The sequence below is a fragment of the Bos indicus genome, chromosome 9, assembly GCF_029378745.1.
Source record: "Bos indicus isolate NIAB-ARS_2022 breed Sahiwal x Tharparkar chromosome 9, NIAB-ARS_B.indTharparkar_mat_pri_1.0, whole genome shotgun sequence".
Lineage (NCBI taxonomy): Eukaryota > Metazoa > Chordata > Mammalia > Artiodactyla > Bovidae > Bos > Bos indicus.
The window spans coordinates 91,968,980-91,991,415 of NC_091768.1; the positions used below are offsets into that span (position 1 = coordinate 91,968,980).

The window sequence follows — 22,436 nt, forward strand, 5'->3', positions numbered from 1 at the left end:
GTTGCTTATATGTAAGAGATACAGAGAGCTTAGAGCTTTTTATTATTAGATCATGGGAGGTTTAGAAGAATAAGGGATCAAATGATATATGTTGTTTTTCAAAATTGTTTCTTTTTTTTGAACTTTATGAATTATTTGTATATTATGAAAAGAATGACTGAATTGATTTCTGTAATTTAAATCCTTAGCCATTGTTGAATACAGTTCCTAAAAACTGGAAACAAACCAAAAATTAAACTCATTGTCTGTTGTAATTTATCATGTAATGTAAAATTTTTAAATTATAGTTTAATATATAACTTGAAGTTGATGAAGATTTTAGTAAGAACTGTACCTTTTTATATTTTAAATATTAGAGAATTACTCATAAAATATCTTCTGTATTTGTCATTGAAAATTAAACTTAGATTTGTTTTCTCAGAAGAAATACATGGTATTTCAAAAACCATATACACGTTTGCATTCACTTGTTGAAAATCATATTTTTTTCCCCATTATTTTTAGCCACTTTTTCTAATGGAATATAATGATAGCTCTGTATTTTAAAAATACAGAGAAGCAGGTTTATAGTTGGATCATGTGATATTATTTTTATTAAGGTTTGTTTCAGTGCTAAAAACAGAATCTATATATATATCAGAGAGATACAGGAGCACATTTTACAGGTGACATTATTGCACATAATATTACAGCAGCTTGAAATACAGTGCTTAACTCCCCCTCATGCAGTCATCAAGCTAACATAGAAACAGACTGCCTGGCTTGAATTAATGTTTGATTTGAGAGTATCACAGCGCGTGCCACAGGATTTAGATGAATGAGTAAACAAATAGTATATGTTCATGACAGGGATCTCTGTGCTTTTACTTTTTAGCCTACTGAGTGTCAAATAAGGTTGTGTGTATAAAAATAATTATTTAAATGGAAAATATATTCATAAATATGAGGTTGTAGTAAGGATTATATAATGAATGTAGAATTTCATTTATAGCTATTGAAATCTTTGATTTAAAAGAAAGTAACTTTTTTGTTATTTTATTTTTGGTCTTTTTTTTCCCCCATGCAGGTTTCATGCCTCCTCCAGTTCCACCCCCTGTTGTACCACCACCTACTATCCCACCAGTAGTACCAACATGTGAGTTTTCTACATTAAAAATTATGTGTTGGTTCTCATTCCTGTGAATTATTAATTTTTTTATTCTGAAAGTTGTCAGATAGTTGCATTTTTTTGGTTTTTTGGGTTAAATGATTTCTGACAAATCAGCAGTATTCTATGACAGTCCAGATTTGCTCTATTGTATCAAGATTTTTTATAATTGTTTTATTTTAATCAAAAGTTCTCATTGTTTTTTTGTTTTGTTTTATGTATAAAATGTCTTAATCTGGAGCAGCTCCACCCACATTCCCTTTTTAAAAATCCTTCATGTCTTTGACTTGTTGAAAAGTAGTTCATTTTTATGTGCCTGTGTGCTCAGTAGCTTTAGTCGTGTCCAGCTCTTTTCAGCCCTATGGACTGTAGCCCACCAGGCTCCTCTCTCCAAGGGATTCTCCAGGCAACAGTCTGGAGTGGGTTGCCATACCCTGTTCCAGGGGCCTTTCTGACCCAGGGATTGAACCCCATCTCTTACATCTCCACATTGGCAGGCAGATTGTTTACCACCAGCAGCACCTTGGAATTCCTCCCTTCTCTATATAGGATCCCAAATAATGGATTTGGGTTTTTTGCTTCTTTGTGGTATCGAATTTGTTATTTTGTCTTCTTGAACCTCCTGCAGATAGAAAGTTTTTAGCACCATAGGCTTGTTTAGAACATGCTTCAACTTTTTTGGTAAGAAAACTTAACAAGTGGGGTTCTGTGGACTTGATATCACTTCACATCAAGAGCCATGCATGCAGTGCCTTCTTGTTCATGTTAAATGATGTCAGAATGGGTCAGAGCATTCAGATGGTGGAACCTGGTCATTAAAAGTCGCCTTTCACATTGTCGTCTGATGCTTTCATCCTTTGATTATTATTGCCAGAATCTACCTTTTATTAGTTGCAAAGTGATCTTCTAAATTTTATGATCCCTTCCACATTTCTTAGCAAGAATTTGTTCTGTAAATTATATTTCATTACCTTGAAGGACAGGAGACCCAGGGTAGATGCTAAATTCTTTACTGCAAGTGCCATCTTTCAGAGTAACGAATTCTATTATCCGTGATACCCAGTGGCTGAAGGTAGGGGAGAATTTCTCTTATTTCTTCTCTACTCCCTTCCCTCTATGTGTTCCCCCTGCGTTTTTAGTAACATGTATGGATTCATGGATTTATGCTTTCAAATAGTTAAATTCACTTTTCTTTTTGAAGTTGTTTGTTCATCTTTGTACAATGAGACCTTTCATGTTACTGCTCTATCCTTTTGGGATGACTGTTATCAGTTTTGGGGAGCTTCTTAGCTTTTTGGCATAATATTGGACCAAAGGACTTTATTGTAAAGAGAGTATATTATAGAGCCTACCTTTTGATATTGTAACTCATTTTTATTATATTTTTAAACTCCTTTTTCTCCTGGTGCTGTTAGACAACACGAGGATCCTTTTTATGTTACTGTTGATTAATTAGGAAGAACTGTTCATTTTTTCTGAAAATTAGAAAAATGTTCAGAAGCCATTTCTGAATTCACTGTTTACAGAGACTTATCCTACTTACTTAAGAGCCCCTCTACCAAGTTTACTTCTCCTTATTTTAATTATTTTGGAAAATCTGGGATCAATTAAAGGAAAAAAAGAAATACCATGTGTGCCAGATACTCACCTGATTGTTCACACTGTCTCATTTAATTCTCACAATTCCCATATGGGATCTCAGGTCATTTTTTCCCTGTTTTACAGCTTTGTTCTATGTTAACGGTTTGTCTAGGTAGTCTGGAGTTAAATGTGAGGATAAAACATTTTTTAGAATCCCAGAGTACATGACTAAATAGTGTTGTGACATAAATTTGACTAGAATTTCTAATTGTTCAATTGTAATTTTAATATTCCTCTAGCTTAGTTTTTAACATACACGTGACATATAAACAGGACATTTCTACCCATTCTTTAAAACGAAATCTTTGTACCTTTTTATTTGTAGTTCTAATCTGATGAGTTTCTAACCTCATTTGACGAAAAGTAGTGAATGTAAAAGACCCTAGTACTTAGAATTTCTAGAGAATTGGGCAGGTTTTCACTCTCATTTGTTCGTCTTTGTATTTACACCAATCATTTCTGTACATTTAGATAGTCGCGTACTGACATCCGTGAAAAATTACTAGGTTTTGTTTTCATTGATTCACTTTTGGCTGTGCTGGGTCTTCCTTCATTGCTGAATGAGCGTTTCTCTAGTTGTGGCAATACTCTCTAGTTCTCGTAGGTGGACTTCTTGTTGCAGTGGCATCTCTCGTTGCAGAGGACAGGCTCGCGGGCTGTAGAGCACAGGCTCAAATAGTTGTGGTGTACAGGCTTAGTTGCTCCATGGCATGTGGGATCTTCCTGGATCAGGGATTGAACCAGTGTCTCCTGCATTGGCAGGTGGATTCTTTACCATTGAGCCACGAGGGAAGCCCCATCTTTGAAAAATTATGATTTTAAGTGTGGGTCCTTCTCTACTAAATATTTCTAAAATATTTTTAGAAATTTCTTTTTTTTAGAACCTATTTTTTTAAAAGAGGTTTCTAAGTATAATTTAGCCTCTTCATGGTGTCTTATTTATCATTTTGAGTATCAGTTACTATATTTATAATGTGCTGGGTAATACAGTTCAGTTCAGTCACTTAGTCATGTCCAACTCTTTGCAACCTCACGGACTGCAGTGCGCCAGGTTTCCCTGTCTATCACCAACTCCCAGAGCTTGCTCAAACTCATGTCCATTGAGTTGGTGATGCCATCCAACCATCTCATCCTCTATTGTCCCCTTCTCCTCCTGACTTCAATCTTTCCCAGCATCAGCGTCTTTTCCAGTGATACAGAGATGCCATTAAATGAAACACTCAGGCTCCCAGAGGTTAGTTTTCATCATAAATGAAATAAAGGGACCAGAAGAGAATTCACATAATGTCATGTCAACTGAGCAGTCTCACCATATAATTGGGAGAAGAGGCTAGGAGGTGATTTAAAACTTCAAGACCAGTGTTCGTCATGCTTAATATTTTAACTTGGCACATTAATTGATTAGCTAATTAAATCTGAACTGTATATTCTCCTTCTTTAAACAGCTTTAGTGCAGCCGCCATTATCTATGACTCCAGAAACTGTGAAAGATGTTGGATTTGGTAGCCTTGTTTTACCAGGTGGTTCTGTTGCCAGCAGTCTTGCTACTGCCACTCTACCAGCTGGAAATGTTTTTAATCCTCCAACGAAACAAGCAGAGCCTGAAGAAAAAGTACCTCATCTTATTGATCACCAGATTTCTTCTGCAGAAAACACCAGATCAGGTAAAAAAAAAAAAAAGTAAAAAGAAATTCCCAGAAAGACATAGTTAAATCATAAGTACTACTTCTCTGTATTGGTGTTTAATTCTGAGGTGTCATGCATATGTAACCGATTCAGTGCATGGATATTGCAGCTTTTAAAAAAAGAAAAAAAAACACTGTCCCCTAAAATTTCTATTAAAAACAAATTTGGCATTCTATTCAGGATAGTATATATTTTGACACCTTTTTGTTAAGACTTCTCAGTTTTTTTGGCCTATTGGGACTTTTTTAATGTGTTGTTATCAAAATAAGATTGCACAAAATATGTATACCAACAGAAAGATTAAAACAAACCAAAGGTATAGCTTCTATCAGATATTCAGCTAGGTCTAGAAGATAAGTGTGTTGTTTGAAAGCGGCAAGTCTTTTTTCTTTTTAATGACATTACTGTTAGAAATGCTTTTGTTAAATAAAGGTGGAGGATTGATATAAAACCTGATGTTTTAGTTTAACTTAAAAAGATATTATATAAAGATTTTAGGTAAGAGGTCCACTTTGTTTTCATATTTAAATTTTACTATGTGTGGTATTTATAATTTTAGCTTTAATTTTTATTTAATATCTGGTATACCTTGATTCTTGGGGAGATACAAGTAGCTGACTACTGGAAATTATAGCATGAATAATTATAAATAAAGTAAGTCTTCTGTATACAAATGAGTTCTGTTCTGAGAGCACGTTTGTAAGTCCAACAAAAGTTAGCCTAGGTACCCAACCAGCACCATTGGCTACATAGTACTGTACTGTAATAGGTTTATAATACTTTGTACACAAATAATACATAAAAAGTAAACACTGAAAATGTTTTTAATCTTACAGTACAGTACCTTGAAAAGTACAATAGTACAGCATAACAGCTGGCCGACAGGGGCTGGCTTGAGTGAACAGGCAAGAAGCGTTACTGCCTAGAGGAGGATGGAGGGATAGTGCTGCCCTCTGTATGCAGCACTGGGCATTCAGGTACACGGGGGTGCATGCAGGTGACCATGCTAGACGTGTGAATGAACCTAGTGACTGGGCGTGAACACACGTTGACATCTTTGAAAGTTCCCACCTTAAAGGTTCGTATGTAGGGGACTGAAGTGTATCATTTCTTTTTCACACCAGGGTGATTGATTATGTTATTGTTTTCCTTTCCATTTTAGTGATTCCAAATGATATTTCAAGTGGCCCTGCGATTTTAGGACAGCCGCCAAATGTGACAAGCAATTCTGGAATTCTGGGAGTCCAAAGACCAAACGTATCCAGTAATAATGAAATTCTTGGAGTCCGGCCATCTAACGTTTCCAGTAGTTCTGGGATTATTGGACCCCAGCCACCAAATATTCTAAATAACTCTGGAATTTTGGGATTACAGCCACCAAATGTGTCAAGTAGTTCTGGACTTTTGGGAGTGCTCCCCCCAAATATGCCTAATAATTCCGGACTTATCGGAGTACAGCCACCTGGTATCCCAAGTACTTCTGGGCTTTTGGGAACACAACCACCAGCTGGGCCTCAAAACTTACCCCCTTTAAATCTTCCTAATCAAAGGATGCCTGCAATGCCAATGTTAGACATTCGTCCAGGACTGATCCCACAGACGCCTGGACCACGATTCCCTTTAATACAGCCTGGAATTCCACCCCAGCGGGGACTCCCTCCCCCAGCAGTACTTGATTCAGCTCTGCATCCACCACCCCGTGGTCCTTTTCCTCCAGGAGATATTTTTAGTCCACCTGAAAGACCTTTTCTAGTTCCTGGAAGACAAAATGTAGACAATGTTCCTAACCCAGAGAAAAGGATACCACTTGGGAATGATAACATTCAGCAGGAAGGTGACAGAGATTACCGGTTTCCTCCCATTGAACCCAGGGAAGCCATCAGTAGACCTCCCCCGGTGGATGTTAGGGATGTGGTTGGACGACCTGTTGATCCACGAGAAGGTCCTGGAAGGCCTCCGTTAGACGCTAGAGATCATTTTGGAAGACCTCCTGTAGATATCAGGGAGAATCTCGTGAGGCCAGGCATAGATCATCTTGGCCGAAGAGACCACTTTGGCTTTAATCCAGAGAAGCCCTGGGGGCCCAGAGATTTTGATGAGCGAGAGCATCGAGTTCTACCTGTCTATGGCGGTCCGAAAGGCTTACATGAAGAAAGAGGTAGATTTCGGTCTGGAAACTACCGGTTTGATCCTCGAAGTGGTCCTTGGAACAGAGGATTCGGACAAGAGGTTCACAGAGATTTTGATGACCGCAGAAGACCCTGGGAGAGGCAGAGGGACAGGGATGACAGAGATTTTGATTTCTGCAGAGAAATGAATGGGAATCGTCTTGGACGAGATAGAATTCAGAACACCTGGATCCCGCCTCCTCATGCTCGGGTTTTTGAGTTTTTTGAAGGGGCCACTTCTCAACGAAAAGGTGATAACGTGCCTCAGGTTAATGGTGAAAACACTGAGAGACACGCCCAGCCACCGCCTTTGCCAGCGCAGAGTGATCCTGAACTGTATGAGAAACTGGCCTCCTCAAGTGAGGTAAACAAGAAGAGTGACACAGTTGCTGATGTAGAGAGTGAACCAGTGGTAGAAAGCACAGAAACTGAGGGGACATAATCATCACTCAGTAGGTAAAAGATACATTTTGTAAAGTTGTCATCTCTCTGTAATAGATTAATGGCTGACCGGACCATAGTTGCTCACTTTCGTCCGCCAGAATTAAGTTAATCTGATGTTCATGTTCACCTTTCTCTTAAAATAATTGTACAACTGACTTGTATAGACATTGTTCTTAATATGAACATGGTAGGTAAACATTTTTTTATTTTTCTGATAAAATATAAATGTTGCCCCCTGATTCTTTTAACTTCAAGGAAACGAATAACAGCTTGTCAGAGACTTCCTATGGAAGAAAGAATTTTTTTTAGATACTACCATTAGGTTGGATATGGTAATAGATATATTTCAGAATAGCAAGTGATGGTATATCTTACCCATATCTTTAGGCTGCTGCAGAATTTTAAGGTAATAGACAAAGCTGTGATATTTTATGCAAAGACTGGCTCTAAATATTTGAGGAGCACAATACAGAGATTTTAAAAAGTGATTTTGTAAAATCTACACTCTGGTCTCTGTTTCTCCAAAGTAAGTGTTTGTCATTTGTTCCTCATACTGCAGTGAGTTCAAAAGAAAAAGAAAACAACATCAATATTAAAGTACGTTTCAATGTTGGGTGAACTTTGTTTTTAGATGCCAATAAAACTTCTTTGTTTGATAACAGTGTTCTAGGAATTGTATTTTTTTAACCTACAAATTCTTAAAACCATGAATCATTGGCAGCATGTGCTTAGTTGTTGCAGAAGTTTTCTATTACTCTTAGTAACAACAAAGAACCATGTGTGGAAAAAGCATGTACTTTGATATAAAAAAATCATGCAGTCTCATTAGTATATGTGTAATACCTGTGCATTTTTATTCTGTAAGTCATATGTAGATTTTTCTGTTTCTCTGTATGTCTGTTTCATGCACATACAGAGAAAAATAGAAAGTTGATAGTTCAGATAATAAAATATTCTTTAAAACTAGGTAGAAAATCAGAGAAATTTGGCTGACATTGCTCATAGTTACAGCTCCTAGCCTCTATGATGGTAAAATAAGAAATATTGTAAAGAGATAACACTGACAGTATGGCAGTTCTTTTTTAGTACAGTGAAGCATGAAGTCAGATTTAGCATGGAGCCGAATTTCACCTAAATGCTTGCATTGCTTTCTTTCACATTATATTTGCTATTCTGCATAGATAGTGCTTGTACTTACTGATACTTACTGGTCACTTGCCTAAAGTGAATTCCTTAATTGCACAAAATGTAGAGTTGTGGGTGTTGATGGATTTAAAAACATTCATTTGTATTCCAGAAACAGTGTGTCCATCATGGGTTTTGTAGGCTCTGGGTGACACTGTTTCAGATTAGCCTCCAAGGTAAACCCGAGTAGCAGAAAAATTGGGGATTAGTTTCCTGTTATATTTATTATTATTTGCTTTTGCATTTCATTTATTTGCTGATTGTTTCTCCTTTGGGTTTTACATATATACACACATATATAAAACCATTGGTGTTTTTTTGTTTCTAATGAAGGCTTTCATTTGGTCCTGTGAATAGTCATTTGTTTCCTCTTCCGATAATTCATCATTGGTTTTATCTAAAATTCTTCAGTTATGCTTGTCAAGCTTCCCCCAGAAATGATAGCCAGACACCAGCCATTTAAAATTGGGTGGTTTTGCTTACCTCTTGTGATCTAGAGATCCTTAAGGTTCCTCACCAGAAATATTCTTTTCTTCTTACATGTTCTGAAATAGAAATAGTATGTTATTTATTTTGTTTTTTTGGAAAAGTAGATGAGAATGGAAATCTGATGTTTATTTCTAAGGTCATTGAATTCAGTCCAGTAATTTGAGTTGGTTTCCTGTCATTTCCTTGGGGTAGTGGGGAGAACTGACACTGGTACAAAGTTTTAATGTTCTGGAAAGATTTGTCTTGCCCTTAAGGAAATTATATTAAGTGGAATTTCTTTCAAACTGCTCAGTACTTTGGTTGCATTTATCATTATTAAAATTGACATTGTATTAAGTAGCCACAAAAAAAGTGAGACTTTTCAGTGAATTTTGATCCCAAGCTTTTTTCACCCTTGGGCTTTCATGTGCAAACTTGAAAACAAAATGTGTACAAGTATTGCCCTGGCTTGAAGATTCTGATGGTGGAAGTTTGCTGATCAGCTGTCAGTACTGTTATCTTCGAGACCCATCTTGAAAGTGTGCGACACTCTTAAAACAGCTGAAAAACATTTATGTCTAGTTATGCTCACTTTATCTTTTATTGTCGTGTAATGTTTGAGTGAAAGGATAGTATTCATCCTGATACCAAATTTCCAAAACTGATACTTTCACTGTTTTTTTTAAGGTGATGGAGAGAAAAGTTAATTGTCTTACTTTGCTAAATTTGACTTAAGACCTATCACATTTTTGACCCTTTTGTTCACAGTACTGCTGTCACTAGAATGCTAGCAATTCGAAACGGGCAAGGAGTAACCTAAATATTTCAGTAAAATAGTTTGAACTGCCACAGGCAGTAATTACGTCAGACATGAGGTCACATAGTTTTTATTTGTGATAGAGAATGATACGGCTTCCTGTGGTGTTAGTAGATTGCAACATTAATAGATATTCATCTTTAAATTTTCGTCTTTAAACATTCCATTGAACATTGGCTTCTGTTAGCATGAATGCATATACTGCACTTTGATCATCTCTGTTGTAGGTAGAAACTTCTTTTAGAGCAGGTAGTCTTTATAGCTTATCATCAGTGAAATGTTACTTTAATTTTATTTCATTGTATAGGGTGGACAGAAGACTAGGAAAGCATTGTAAGATGGAATAGTATAAAGTTGCTTGTTTAAAACTCTGGAAATCACTTCCTATAATAATTAATGTAGTTATTATTTAAGCTATACATTCTTACCAGGGCAGTTTCCTTTGTTCTGATAATTTAGTTGCTTCCACAAATTTGTTGGCCATTTTTCACTCAAACAAAATACAGCTTTATGGAGTGACACATTTGGGATTGTTTTGGGAATGGGGCAGTTTCGTTACATTTAAAAAGAATAAGTTGCCTCTTTTAACTAGTTTTAAATAAACACTAGTTCATCAGATCTAAGGTGCCATTAATTGTAAGAAACACCATTCAAAAATTTAAAAATGCTCCCAATATGACATGTCAGTGATTATAAGATGCATTCGTAATTCAGGAATGTCAAATGTAAAACGGGTCTTAGAATCAAAGAAATACGGTATTTCTTTGGTATGTGTATATATATATATATGGAATATATATGTGTGTGTGTATATATATTCTTTTACTCATTAATGATTTAGGAAAATTTTTGATTTTTTTGTCATTGTATATATTTTAGATGGGCACAACATTTAGTGAAAAAATTTAACATTCAGTTAAAAATAACTTTGTTATACCTTATGTGCCTTCATCATTATTATTGGGTGCTATGTTAATAAAATGTTTTAAGGGCTTTTAACTCTTTCAAAGAAAAGCATTAACATATTACTCTTTAAATATAGGAGAGGAGAGCAAGTGTATGTTCATTTTTAAGATAGGCAAAATAAATTAAAATTATGTAAGCAATCTTAAATACTACAGTGTGGCAGAGAATTATAAATGTTTCCTTAATTGATAATGCTGTGGTTTTATAGGAAACATATTTTAAACCATAAGTAGGCTCTAAATAATTTATTTTCTACTAATGAAAAGTCAGGTTACTACATTTTTTAATGGGGGATTTAAAAACAAGATACCTTGATGCAAACTTTCTGGAACTAGAATTTAAAATTAATGGCCCAGATGGTTTTCTTTGGGGGGCATACTTTAAATAGAGGGCATGGGTACTGAAAGCTGTTTGAAATGCACTTTCTCTGTGGCTCTTAGCCAGGAAATGTGTGACAGAGTCGCCTGTGGAGCTCTTTGAAAATACGGGGTTGAGGGGTGGTCACTGCAGACTTACTAATGCAGAATCTCCTGGGGAGATACATGTTTATACACATACACAAAGACACACACACACCTTCCATGTATTACCACTTTAGATATGTTAAAATCTGTAAACACTTAATGTACCATACACTTGAGATTTTTAAGGTTTTGTTTTTTTTTTTTAAAGTAAAACAGTGATACAGAGTTTTTACTGTTTCAATAAAGTATATACTTAATTGTGGTAATTGGTATTGGCGGGTGAATAAAGTCCATCATCACAAATGTTTTACATTCGAGTTAATCTAAAAATGAACTATAGCAAGGGATGGAAGGAAGTATATAGGAGATGGTTTTATAAGAAGTATTTTTGACTCAACTGAAACCTTGGTATAGGATACCTCTAGATACCATGTAATTAAATGCTTTGCTTATAGAAAGTGCCCCTTTGGAACAAAAGTCCTGGTCTTATCAGGGAATAGGAGAAAGGTTTCTGGTAGGACTACTTAGACGTGGGTTGCACATCAAAAGCTAATGCGATCCAGTGCTTTGTTTTGGCATGAGCTTTGCTCATTTTTCTTCCCTCTATTCACCAGGAGGCTCTTTGCCTCGTATGGACACTTGGAATCACTCTGCCTTGTTCTAGTCAAAATGCAGAACAGATATTCCAAGTAATTTATAAAAAATACATGCAGGGTGTCACAGGGTGAAATGGTGCTCGTGGGCTAACTTTAGATTGTGTGAGAAGCATTAGGTGCTTCAGGCAGTAGGATGACCTACTGTCTGAGAAGCCAGAACCCTGGAGGTGGTGGAGTGCGCTCTTGGAACTCGTGACCTTGGGCCCTTAGTTCAGTGAGAATAGAGGGGTTCGTTTCATGAGCATATTGAACTTACACAGCAGTGGCAGGATGTAGAACTTGGCTGGCCTGTGATGCTTGTCCTTGCACCACTATCTCACATACACACCACACCCTTACACCAGCCACGGGCTGCTATCACTGTTTCGTCTTATTTTCTCTGCCTTTCTCAGAATTCTTATCCTTCTCATAGTGCCTCCCATCCTCCTTTTTAACCCATCATTCCAAGCAGAGACTATCAGTTTGGGTTTGTCTGTTGAAAGCAGTTTGCTGCTCCTTTGCTTAGTGATTTCTAAGGTCATTTCCAGCATTTAAATACCTTGAGTCATTAAGTTTTGTCTTCTGTAAAAGACTAGCTGAGGAAGCAGGCTGGACAGAGAGAAAGGCTAATAATATTGGAACACTTTTGAAGAGAACACAGTTCTTACTACCTTTAGGTTTTTGTAACTGGCTTTTAATGTTTCTAGATGTCTGTCTTTGGCCAAGTGATTGCATCTCTCTCAGCATCATTTCTTAACAGCTAGCCTGCAGGCTGTCTTGTTTTTTTTTTTAAGTTGATAATATTAGGTAATATTTAATAGATATATACCATGTGACAAGAACCGGGGTGATTTTATTAGCGTCATAATGTAATTCTCATTGACAGTCCAATGAGGTATTTGTTATTTTAATATCTCTTACAAAAGAGAGGCACAGATTTAATATCCTAAGATCTCACAGCTCGCAAATGTTTCAGCAAAGATTGAAACCCAAGTCTGTCAGATTAAAAACTTAACCACTTAATAAAGTGCCAGACACATGCGGCAGAGGCTCACCAACTATTAGTTCCTCTTCTCTTTAGAAAAGGCAGATAAATTTGGTGCAGAGGAATGTAAACTTGAACAGCCCTACCAGGCTTATCCTTAAGTAGGGAAAGGCTGCAGGGAAGCACTCAGCTGGTGTTTGCGTTGTTCAAGTGTCTGTGGCGCTTTCTTCTCTTCCAGCGGCTGAAGGTTCACTTCAGGTTCATTTGCTTAGATTCTGCTTTCAGGATTTGTTTTTTTCCTGAAGTGGTACCATAGCATAATATTGTTAACTTTTAAGTAACTTGCTACTCCAGAGGCAGGTTTGTATTGCATTGATATTTAAGATTTCTTTTTGAAAGCACCTTTTCCCACAAATTAAATAAAATTTCAAAACTTTTTTATTTTAATGTTTTAATGTATGTAAAGCAGAACCAGTGATAGGTTGCAAATTTATATTTTAGGTTGTGGCTTTGGCAGCTCCTTTCTGAACTGTGCCAGTTATACACTGTATATTTAGCCAAAACTTAGTACTCAGTTTTCTTGTGTATAAAACTCCTAATTAGGAATATTTTGTGACTTGAAATAAATGAAATATGTAAAGTTAGTTTTAGACATATATAGTAAGCGTTCAGTGTTAGTCTTTTATTCACTTGAATTCATGTAGTCTAGAGGTTAGCTGTTGTCTTTGGTAGCAGTGGATAATTTGCAGTTATTTTACTTTCTTAGAATATATATAACCTGATTCTAGGTTTTCTTCAAGTCACTAAATTTGGATTCTTGTGAGGTTTAATCCACAGCACGTCATGGTGCTGGTCTTTGATGACCTTTTCCAGGCTTTGCTCATGTGGTTCTAAACACTGTGGCCATATTACTGCCTGATGCACACATCAGGGGAACATGCTTACCATGTCTGTGAATTATTCTCCTATTTCTACTAATCTTGCCAAAGTTAATTACCATTTTGCTTATGTTATTATTTGAAATAAAAAGTTCTTGCTTTTGAACAATTGATTTTTAGTGACATGAGTCTTGTGTTTATTACTGAAGTCGGGTCAGTTGGCACATTAGTAAGGATATTAGTAAAATCAGAAGACTTGTACTAAAAAATAAAATAATCTTTGAAAGTACAAAAGATAACTTAGGTAAGAATTGTTCTTTCCTTCTCTGGTGATTGAAACTGCTTTGAGCTTTTTAGATAGGCGAGGGTAGCATTTACCATCCTATAAAACTCTGAGATAATCACAGCATATAGCACTGTGGTCATACCCACCACAGGAAAGATTTAGAGATTTCTAAGTAGTGAAGCTATTGGGGCTTCATGTAGAAAAGCTTTTTTTTTTTTTGTAGAATATGTATTTAACAATATATGAATTACAGCCTTTATTTTTTTTTAATCATATTACTTTCTGCATTGTTAGCCAAATAGTCTGTTGACCATATGTTAAAACTCCTTCTCATTACAGGGAGAAGGGTTTGAGAGTGGAGAGAGAAAAATTTTAACCTCTGTGTCATGGACATTCTGAATCATTTATCTTCAGAAACATACCATTCTGTAGGAGCCATTTCCCTTCTTTACAAATAAGCAAACTGAAGTCCCCAGTCACACAGCTTTTGATTTGTACAGGTATTTGAACTCAGGTTTTTGCTGACCAGGCAAAGCTGTGCTTTACTTTAAAAGATACTCTTGGACGTGTGCTAAGTCACTTTAGTTGCATCCAACTCTTCAAGACGCTATGGACTGTAGCCCCCTCAGGCTTCTCTGTCCATGAGATTCTCCAGTCAAGAATACTGGAGTTGGTTGCCATGCCCTCCTCCGGAGGACCTTCCCGACCCAGGGATCAAACCAACGTTACGTCTGCTGCATTGCACTTGGATTCTTTAGCACTAGCGCCACAGATTTTAATTTTAACACATGGTCTGTATAATGCCATAGAGCTGCTGTAACAACATACCAAAAAGTGTGTGACTTAGAACAACAGAAACGGAATCTCTAGATTCTGTTCTAGAGGCTAAAATCTGAAATCGAGCTGTTGGCAGGACTGTGCTCTCTCTGAACACTCTAGAGGAGAGCCTCTCTTGTCTCTTCCCAACTTGTGGAAGTTCTCAGCAGTCCTTGTCATTCTCAGCTTGTAGACGCATCACTTCAGTCTCTGCCTCTGTCGTCAAGTTGCTGTCTTCGATCACGTGTCTTCATATCACCTTCCTTTTATGTCTGTCTGTAAATTTTCTTCTTCAATTAGATACTAGTTATATTGGATTAGGGGCCCACCCTACTCCAGCATGACCTCTTCTTAACTAATGATATTTATAATGACTCTGTTTCCAAACAAGGTCCCATTCTGAGGTACTGGAGGTTGGAACTTACACATTTTGGGAGGACACATTTTGTTAACAGCCTATGACTGAATTCTGTGACTATTTAAGATCTAAGTAAATAAACCTTGGTGGCTCAGATGGTAAAGCATCTACTCCAATGCAGGAAACCCAAGTTCAATCCCTGGGTTGGGAAGATCCCCTGGAGAAGGGAATGCTACCCACTCCAGTTTTCTTGCCTGGAGAATTCCATGGACAGAGGAGCCTGGCAGGCTACAGTCCTTGATTTCCCAAAGAGTTGGAAACGACTGAGCGACTGACACTTCCACTTTCAAATAGACGTTGAATAGTTTAAAACATACTTAGGGAAAATAGTCATATTTTAGAGTGACGAAACACATCTTTATAGAATTTCATTGTTAAATATGATAGACACTGCCTAGCTTTTTAGGTGAATTTGTAATACCCATAATTTTATGTTTTTTAGTCATACTTGAACTAACATAACAAATCAGCAAAGAAGATCCAATAATATTAACATTATATAGCAAAGCATCTCCTGCAATTTTTTCTTGCACTTAAAATGATTCATGCTGACTTTTAAATATGAAGGTTTTTTTAGACTTTATTAAATATAGCTCACTGAAAATATGCAGTGTGTTTCATTTCTACTGTTTCTTTTTTATAGTATGTTAGTATTTTTTGTTTTGTCCAGATTTTCTGTTAAGCAAGCGATAATGACTATCATTTTGCTATTTCAGTGGTTTGTTAGAAATAGCTTTCTCATTTACCAAATAAGTTAGCAATTTGTTATTTTCATTTAGTAGTATAACCTTAATATATTTCTCTTTTTTTTCATATAATTATTCAGCAAAATCTTTGTTGAAAAACAGCTTTGTAGCTGACTGAATCCAAGTTGTCTGAATATATAGGTCTTTACTAAATAGGTCTTTTAACAGTGTTCCCTATGACTTGTGGACACTTGAACAGGCAATTCCCTGATTTTCATTTGAAGAGCACCAAAGCACTTAGAACACTGCCTGGCTTGTAGAGTACATTGGTGTTGGCTATTGTTATAATTGTCCAAAATGGCTGAGACTTTGTGCCTGTTAAGTCGCTTCAGTCATGTCTGACTCCGCAACGCTATGGACTGTAGCCTGCCAGGCTCCTCTGTCCGTGGGATTCTTCATTACAAGAATACTGGAGTGGGTTGCCATTTCCTCCTCCAGGAGAGCCGCTCAACCCAGGGAATCGAATTTCTTAACCTCTCCTGCATTGGAAAGCAGGATCTTTACCACTAGCACCACCTGAGAAACCCAATAGAGACTTTGGGGGCATGCAAATCAGTGGTTTATATTAATTGCAGATAATGAAGGGATAATTTATGCAGGTTTTGTGTTACAGCCCCATATCAGGGAGGGAATGGGTGAAGTTACAAGTTCTTGGAGCTTTAACGCTCCAGAGTTTTCCTGCCTCTAAAGCTTACTTAGTTATTCGAGCTGTATTTGTGTTTCTGGTCCAGTCTTGAAACACAGGAGGTCTGATTCACTAGGCCAGTGGCAGGCCTGCTGGCGCACCTGGCTCACCAATCAGGAAGTGATGGCGGTTTTCTAAGAACAGTTAGAAGGCTTCCTTTCTTTGGTGGTGGTTCTGTTGCTAAGTTCACGTGCGACTCTGTGACCCCACAGACTGCAGCACACTAGGTTTCTCTGCCCTTTCCCATCTCCCAGAGTTTGCTCAGATTCATGTCTGTTGAGTAGGTGATGCTGTCTAACCATCTCATCCTCTGCTGCCCTCTTATTTTGCCTTGAATCTTTCCCAGCATCAAAGTCTGTTCCAGTGAGTCAACTCTTTGCATCAGGTGGCCAAAGTACTGGAGCTTCATTTTCAGCATCTTTTGTTGATTGTCTAAATATGGGAAGGGATACAGAGACCAGGGAGAAACAGATAGACTAGAGTAGCCTTGGGGCAAGGTCCTGTTTGCCCATCAATACACACAACAGTATCTTCGAGCTATTCAGCAGATACTGAAACCCCTTCCAGGTGGGAGAAGTTAACAATGGTATGCAACCCACAAGCATGTAGAGCCCAGGCCAGTTAGACCTGTGTCCAGATAGGAAGAATTCAGTGGCTAAAAAGTGTTCCTGATTTTCTTATTCAATGAAGTAGAAACTCAAGTTTTAAGAGTAGATATTTTTTCATGAGACTTGAAAAAGGCTGATTAAGGTGAAAAAAAGATTTATACTTTTCCCATGAATGTATTCATACTAAAAAAATGTTGAGAATTCCTTGGCTGTCCAGTGGTTAACACTGTGCTTTCACTGCTGAGGGCAAGGGTTCGATCCCTGGTTGGACAACTAAGATCCCACAAGCCACACCATTCAGCCATTTGACCAAAAAAAAAAAAAAAAAAAGTTGTTAATTGTGGAAATAAACGAATTAGCTTCTTAAAAATTGTGTGTGACTCAATCCATTATATGGGGAAACCACATTTAGAAAAATGATTTGAAAACATTTCTATTAGACCTCTTTGTATAATACTGAGAATTTTAAAAACACGTTTAGTGTTATTTTATCCCAAATGAAGTCTGTCAAATAAAATTTGAGATCTCAAAAGAGATTATCTATTTGAGAGAAAGAAGTGAGGTTATTTTGGTCATTCATAGCAACCAGTTTAGGAAGACCTAGTAGGGATCTTGGTTTCGTTGGAAATCATGAAACGCCACCATAGCCATAGTTACCTGTACTTCCAAATGTAAAGCAGTAATTTAATTTCTCATCAGAGCTTTAAAAAAATAATAGCTAGACTCTTAAGAGGATAATGTAAAATTGAATTGTTGATGTAGAAAGTTCACCTTGGAATGCAGCAACCCCTTCATCTGTGTTACAGCCGTACTCTTTCCTTGCCACACGCTACACACATGCAGATCTAGGACTCACAGAGGTCTAAGGACGAAGTGTAGTTGTCACCAGGTTCACAGTTCAAAGCCTTTGTTGTAACTTGAGCTGTGTGTTAAATGCTCTCTTCATAACGTGACTCTTAGACTCTGAGCAAATAGAATCAGTAGTGTACGTTTTAGTTAATGGTAGATGCGGAGTGATTTCTAAACTAGTGTCAGTGTTCAAAGGGCTTCCTTCACACCGTATTTTTCATTTAACTGATAGTAAAAGTAGGGTATGTGGGAATGTTTATGGATGAACAAGAATTCTGATTCATGGGGGATTCGGCTGAGAAGCTATGGGAATAAAGGCACTGACTAGCCTTTAGATCTCATGAACCTCCAGGTGTGATTATTCTAATTCTCCAAGGATTGTAGAGTAGGGTATGGCCTTGACTGTTTCTAAAGCACTAAATATCAGATGGAAATTATTTTAAGAGTATATGGTGGTGGTTTAGTCGTGAAGTCCTGTCCGCCTCTTGTGATCTCGTGGACTGTAGCCTGTCAGGCTCCTCTGTCAGTGGGATTCTCCAGGCAAGAATACTGGAGTGGGTTGCCAATTCCTTCTCCAATTAAGAGTATACAGAAGTAGTATAACCAGGTCTTGAAAACTGTCATGACATCTAAGTTGAGAGAGTTGAATAAGGCTGACATTTTGTGATGACTTATTAAGCCCTTTCAAGGTGTGCGTTTCTAAATTTCTCCAAAGGAATACTTTGCTACTTTTCCCTTTGTTCCTAAAAGTTTAGATAGCTCTGTATTCCTTTTTGTAGCTCTAGTGGTTGGTGGTCTGGTGGAAAAAGAAAGTGAGTTATTGACTACTTACTCCTTGTTGTTGGGATTGTTGTCAGATACCTACTTTGGCACCTTAAACAAAGCACCTCTTCTGGCTGGACGTGGTGGAGCCAACTTGATTTTTAACAGTAATTTTTTTTTTTCCATTGCTCAATGAGTAGTCTTACTTTGCTTTTGTTTCTGTCTTGACTGTTTACAGTTTTAACATTTGGAAATGGTTTCCAATAATCTAATACAGCTTACAGTCTAACACAGTATACACACATAAATATATGCACAAGCATATGTGTATATATCAGACACCTTCTCAAAGAACCTTTTTTAGCAAGCCTTGTAGATTTTCTTTTGATCCTTTGTAATGGTACTTGAATATTCTTTCAGGAATCAGACAACTTAAAACCATTCCTTTTTCTGCTTTGAGTCACATCTGCTTATCAAACTTGTAGTTCCTAGGAATTAGATCTTTAAAGCTGGACACATCCTCATCAGATTCAACCCAGTCTTGAAAAAAAAAAAAAAGACTCCTTTAATTGCCCCAAGAAGAGGAAATTAATATGTGTGTGTGTCTGTCTGTGTGTGTGCATGCACACGCACATGCGTGCTTAGTCACTCAGTCGTGTCTAACTCTTTGGGATCCAGTGGACTGTAGCCCACCAGGCTCCTCTGTCCATAGGATTTTACTCAATACTACATGTATTCTCAGAGACCAAGAGTGAATAAGAGAACTGCCTTTAATTTTTAAAGCAGTAATATTTCTGATAGCTGGCTTAAAAAGAAAAAGCAGTAACTTTAAATGATTTTTGAGTTAATGATTCATCTTCTGGTTTACTATAACTTAATCAGTTCAGTTCAGTCGCTCAGTCATGTCTGACTCTGCAACCCCATGAACTGCAGCACACCAGGCCTCCCTGTCCATCACCAACTCCCAGAGTTCACTCAAACTCATGTCCATCAAATTCAGTGATGCCATCCAGCCATCTCATCCTCTGTCATCCCCTTCTCCTCCTGCCCCCAATCCCTCCCAGCATCAGAGTCTTTTCCAGTGAGTCAGCTCTTCGCATGAGGTGGCCAAAGTACTGGAGTTTCAACTTTAGCATCAGTCCTTCCAAAGAAATCCCAGGGCTAATCTCCTTTAGAATGGACTGGTTGGATATCCTTGTAGTCCAAGGGACTCTGAGTGAGTGAGTGAAGTCGCTCAGTCGTGTCCAACTCTTTGCGAACACGACTAAAATTATCAGGACTGTCCACTGCTCTCCATACCATCAGTACTGTGGTTCACTTTGTGGATTTTCTCCAGCTTCTTTGGACTAGCTGGTTCCAAATAATGCCAAAAGTTAATTGAGACTGAACGACTTCAGAGAGAAGACAGAGGAGTGAGAGGAATACAGCAGTGGGCACACATGTGCCCCTTCTTGGCCTTCTGACTTGTTTGATATTCACTGTTCTGCCAAAAAGAAACCTTTTATTTTTCTTTTTTGTTAATTTTCTGAAGGCTGTTTTATGGCTGTTCTTTAGGATGTTGTAACTTGTGAACCACCATTCTGAACTCCTTTTTATCAAACTGATAAATTCAGAGTAAAATACATGATTTCATTGAGCCATTGGTGCATAGCAAGGATTGATAGGAATAAGGACAGTATGTTTGACTCATCATGTATTTAGAGTTAGCATTTGAAACCCAAGCGGTAGACCTCTTGGGGTGATGATAAACATGCAAAAACCCCAGACATTTACATGGTTTTAGAATTTAGCCCAGGAAAGAGAACTTCACAGGTGCTCCTACACACAGTCTGATGTACACCCTTTGCGTGCTAAGTCGCTGCAGTTGTCTCTGACTCTGCGACCCTGTGGACTGTAGCCCGCCAGACTCCTCTGTCCATGGGATTCTCCAGGCAAGAATACTGGAGTGGGTTGCCATGCCCTCCTCCAGGGGATCTTCCCTACCCAGGGATTGAAGACTCATCTCTTAGTCTCCTGCATTGGCAGACGGGTTCTTTACCACCAGCATCACCACACCCTAGGGCCCTCTTTAACATTACAACTTATCCTAGTAGATGAGAACTGGTAGTGTTTTCAATGGTTCTTCCCACACCCCTCTGCTCTAAGCATTTTACAGTGTGGAATTCACTTCTGTTAACGGGATTGCTGAGGACTTAGCAGCCTTCTTGCTTCTGGCTTTCATGTATTCTTCTGATCTTAAAGCTTTCATTGTTAATTAAAAATCTGTGAAGCCCCAGGAGCAGGACTTGACGTATTTTAGAGTGCCTTTTTCCTGTAACTTGCACAATACAAAGAACCCTGAGTCTGGGAAAAGTTAGCGTTGTAATCCTCTTCAGTGACAGAATTTGTTACCGTGCATTGGTGCTCTAATTTTTATCTAGAGCAAGGTTAAAAAGTATGGAAGGTGTACCAGCATTTTCCTTTTTTCCTCAAAAGACACACATATTTAACAGGTACAACTATGACAGATACTGTTAATCTATCCAGGGAGTCTTTCCTGCTAAGCCGTGAGTTTTCCACTTCTCTCTCGGCAGCCACTGCTAGTCACGGTTGTTAGCGTTAGAACTGAAACCACTTCATTGTGGCACTGAAATATTTTAACATTGAAAACTATGTGCCTGACTTGGATAGTTACCCCAGGTCCTCTCAGTTCGCTGTGTGCGGTTTTTAGTTCTTAAGTGACATTGCATGATGTTACTTTCCATTGATTAACGCTGTTCAGATATTATTCTGTTTGTGGCCTCATTTGAGATACAGTCACATCTTGTATCATTTAGTCAATTAGCTGTTCTGTTGCTGAATTTTAAGTAGCTTACAACAAAAATAGTACTATAGATAAGATTATTGACTCTCTTGAATCTTAAAGTGTACAGTGAAGTTTTATCTGCTTAATGTTCCTCATGAAATAATTATTGATGCAGTAGCTTGCAGCAATAAATAGATGATAAGGGTTGTTTCATCAATAGCTGAGTTTTGAGCCAGGTATTGAAACCCTTAGATTTGTTAAATATAATTGAATTGTTTATATCTAGGCTGTTTTTTGAACGTCCTTACATTGCCTTTCTCAATTCTTAACACCTCTCAGCATGTTTCCAGATCATGTGCGCTTTTCATGTGTATTTGGAGGAATAAAAACATAACCTGACAGCTTTAGAGATAACCCTGATTGCTGTATGAACATGTTTGCCTCCAGTAAATGTTTTTGCTCACTTGGCTGTAGGCTTATGTACCATTTGTAGTCAGGTTTTGGGTGAAGTGCATGGGCTTTTCCATATGTTAATGCCCATTATCAGAGCTCATCATACAGAGACCTCAAATGTGCAGAAAGTGAAAGTGTTGGTTGCTCAGTCTTGTCCAACTCTTTGCAATCCCATGGCCTCTAGCCTGCCAGGCTCCTCTGTCCATGGAATCCTCCAGGCAAGAGCACTGGAGTGGGTTGCCATGCTGGGCTCCCTGATCTGTTTACCTTTCCCTGGCCCCCTATCTGATATCTGCCATATTCACCATGTGGTATGGCAATTTGATGTAATCTACAGTTCCTCGAGAGTGCTTTACAGCCTGTCTTGCTGTACCTTCTGCCTGAGTAGGAATGCCCATTTTCTCCACTCTGCAGACTCCTTTTTATCTCCAAGTCTCTGTACAAGGGCCACAGCTTCAGCCTTTTCTGCTTCCCCTGGGAAAGTAGCCCTTCTCTTCCGTAAGAGCTGAGATCAGATCTTATTTATCCTCCTAGTGAATTGCCT

The 22,436-nt window shown here is 37.8% G+C and overlaps 1 protein-coding gene across 19 annotated transcripts in view; it reads left to right on the forward strand.

The window, feature by feature from the left end:
* The window catches only part of SCAF8 (SR-related CTD associated factor 8), a 221,559-nt gene that overhangs the window by 79,287 nt on the left and 119,836 nt on the right, over nucleotides 1–22,436 (forward strand). For 14 of the 19 annotated variants that reach the window (XR_011568540.1, XR_011568538.1, XR_011568537.1 and 11 more), the window contains exons 18-20: nucleotides 1,067–1,135; nucleotides 4,234–4,452; nucleotides 5,637–7,098. Coding sequence is in view for 5 of the 19 variants with exons in the window: in XM_070796430.1 (XP_070652531.1) it covers nucleotides 1,067–1,135; nucleotides 4,234–4,452; nucleotides 5,637–7,084 (1,736 nt within the window). In the remaining 14 variants the exon portion in view is untranslated. Of the gene's footprint in view, nucleotides 1–1,066; nucleotides 1,136–4,233; nucleotides 4,453–5,636; nucleotides 13,664–22,436 lie in introns of those variants that run through there. The other 5 variants (XM_070796430.1, XM_070796432.1, XM_070796435.1 and 2 more) reach the window with 1 other exon arrangement.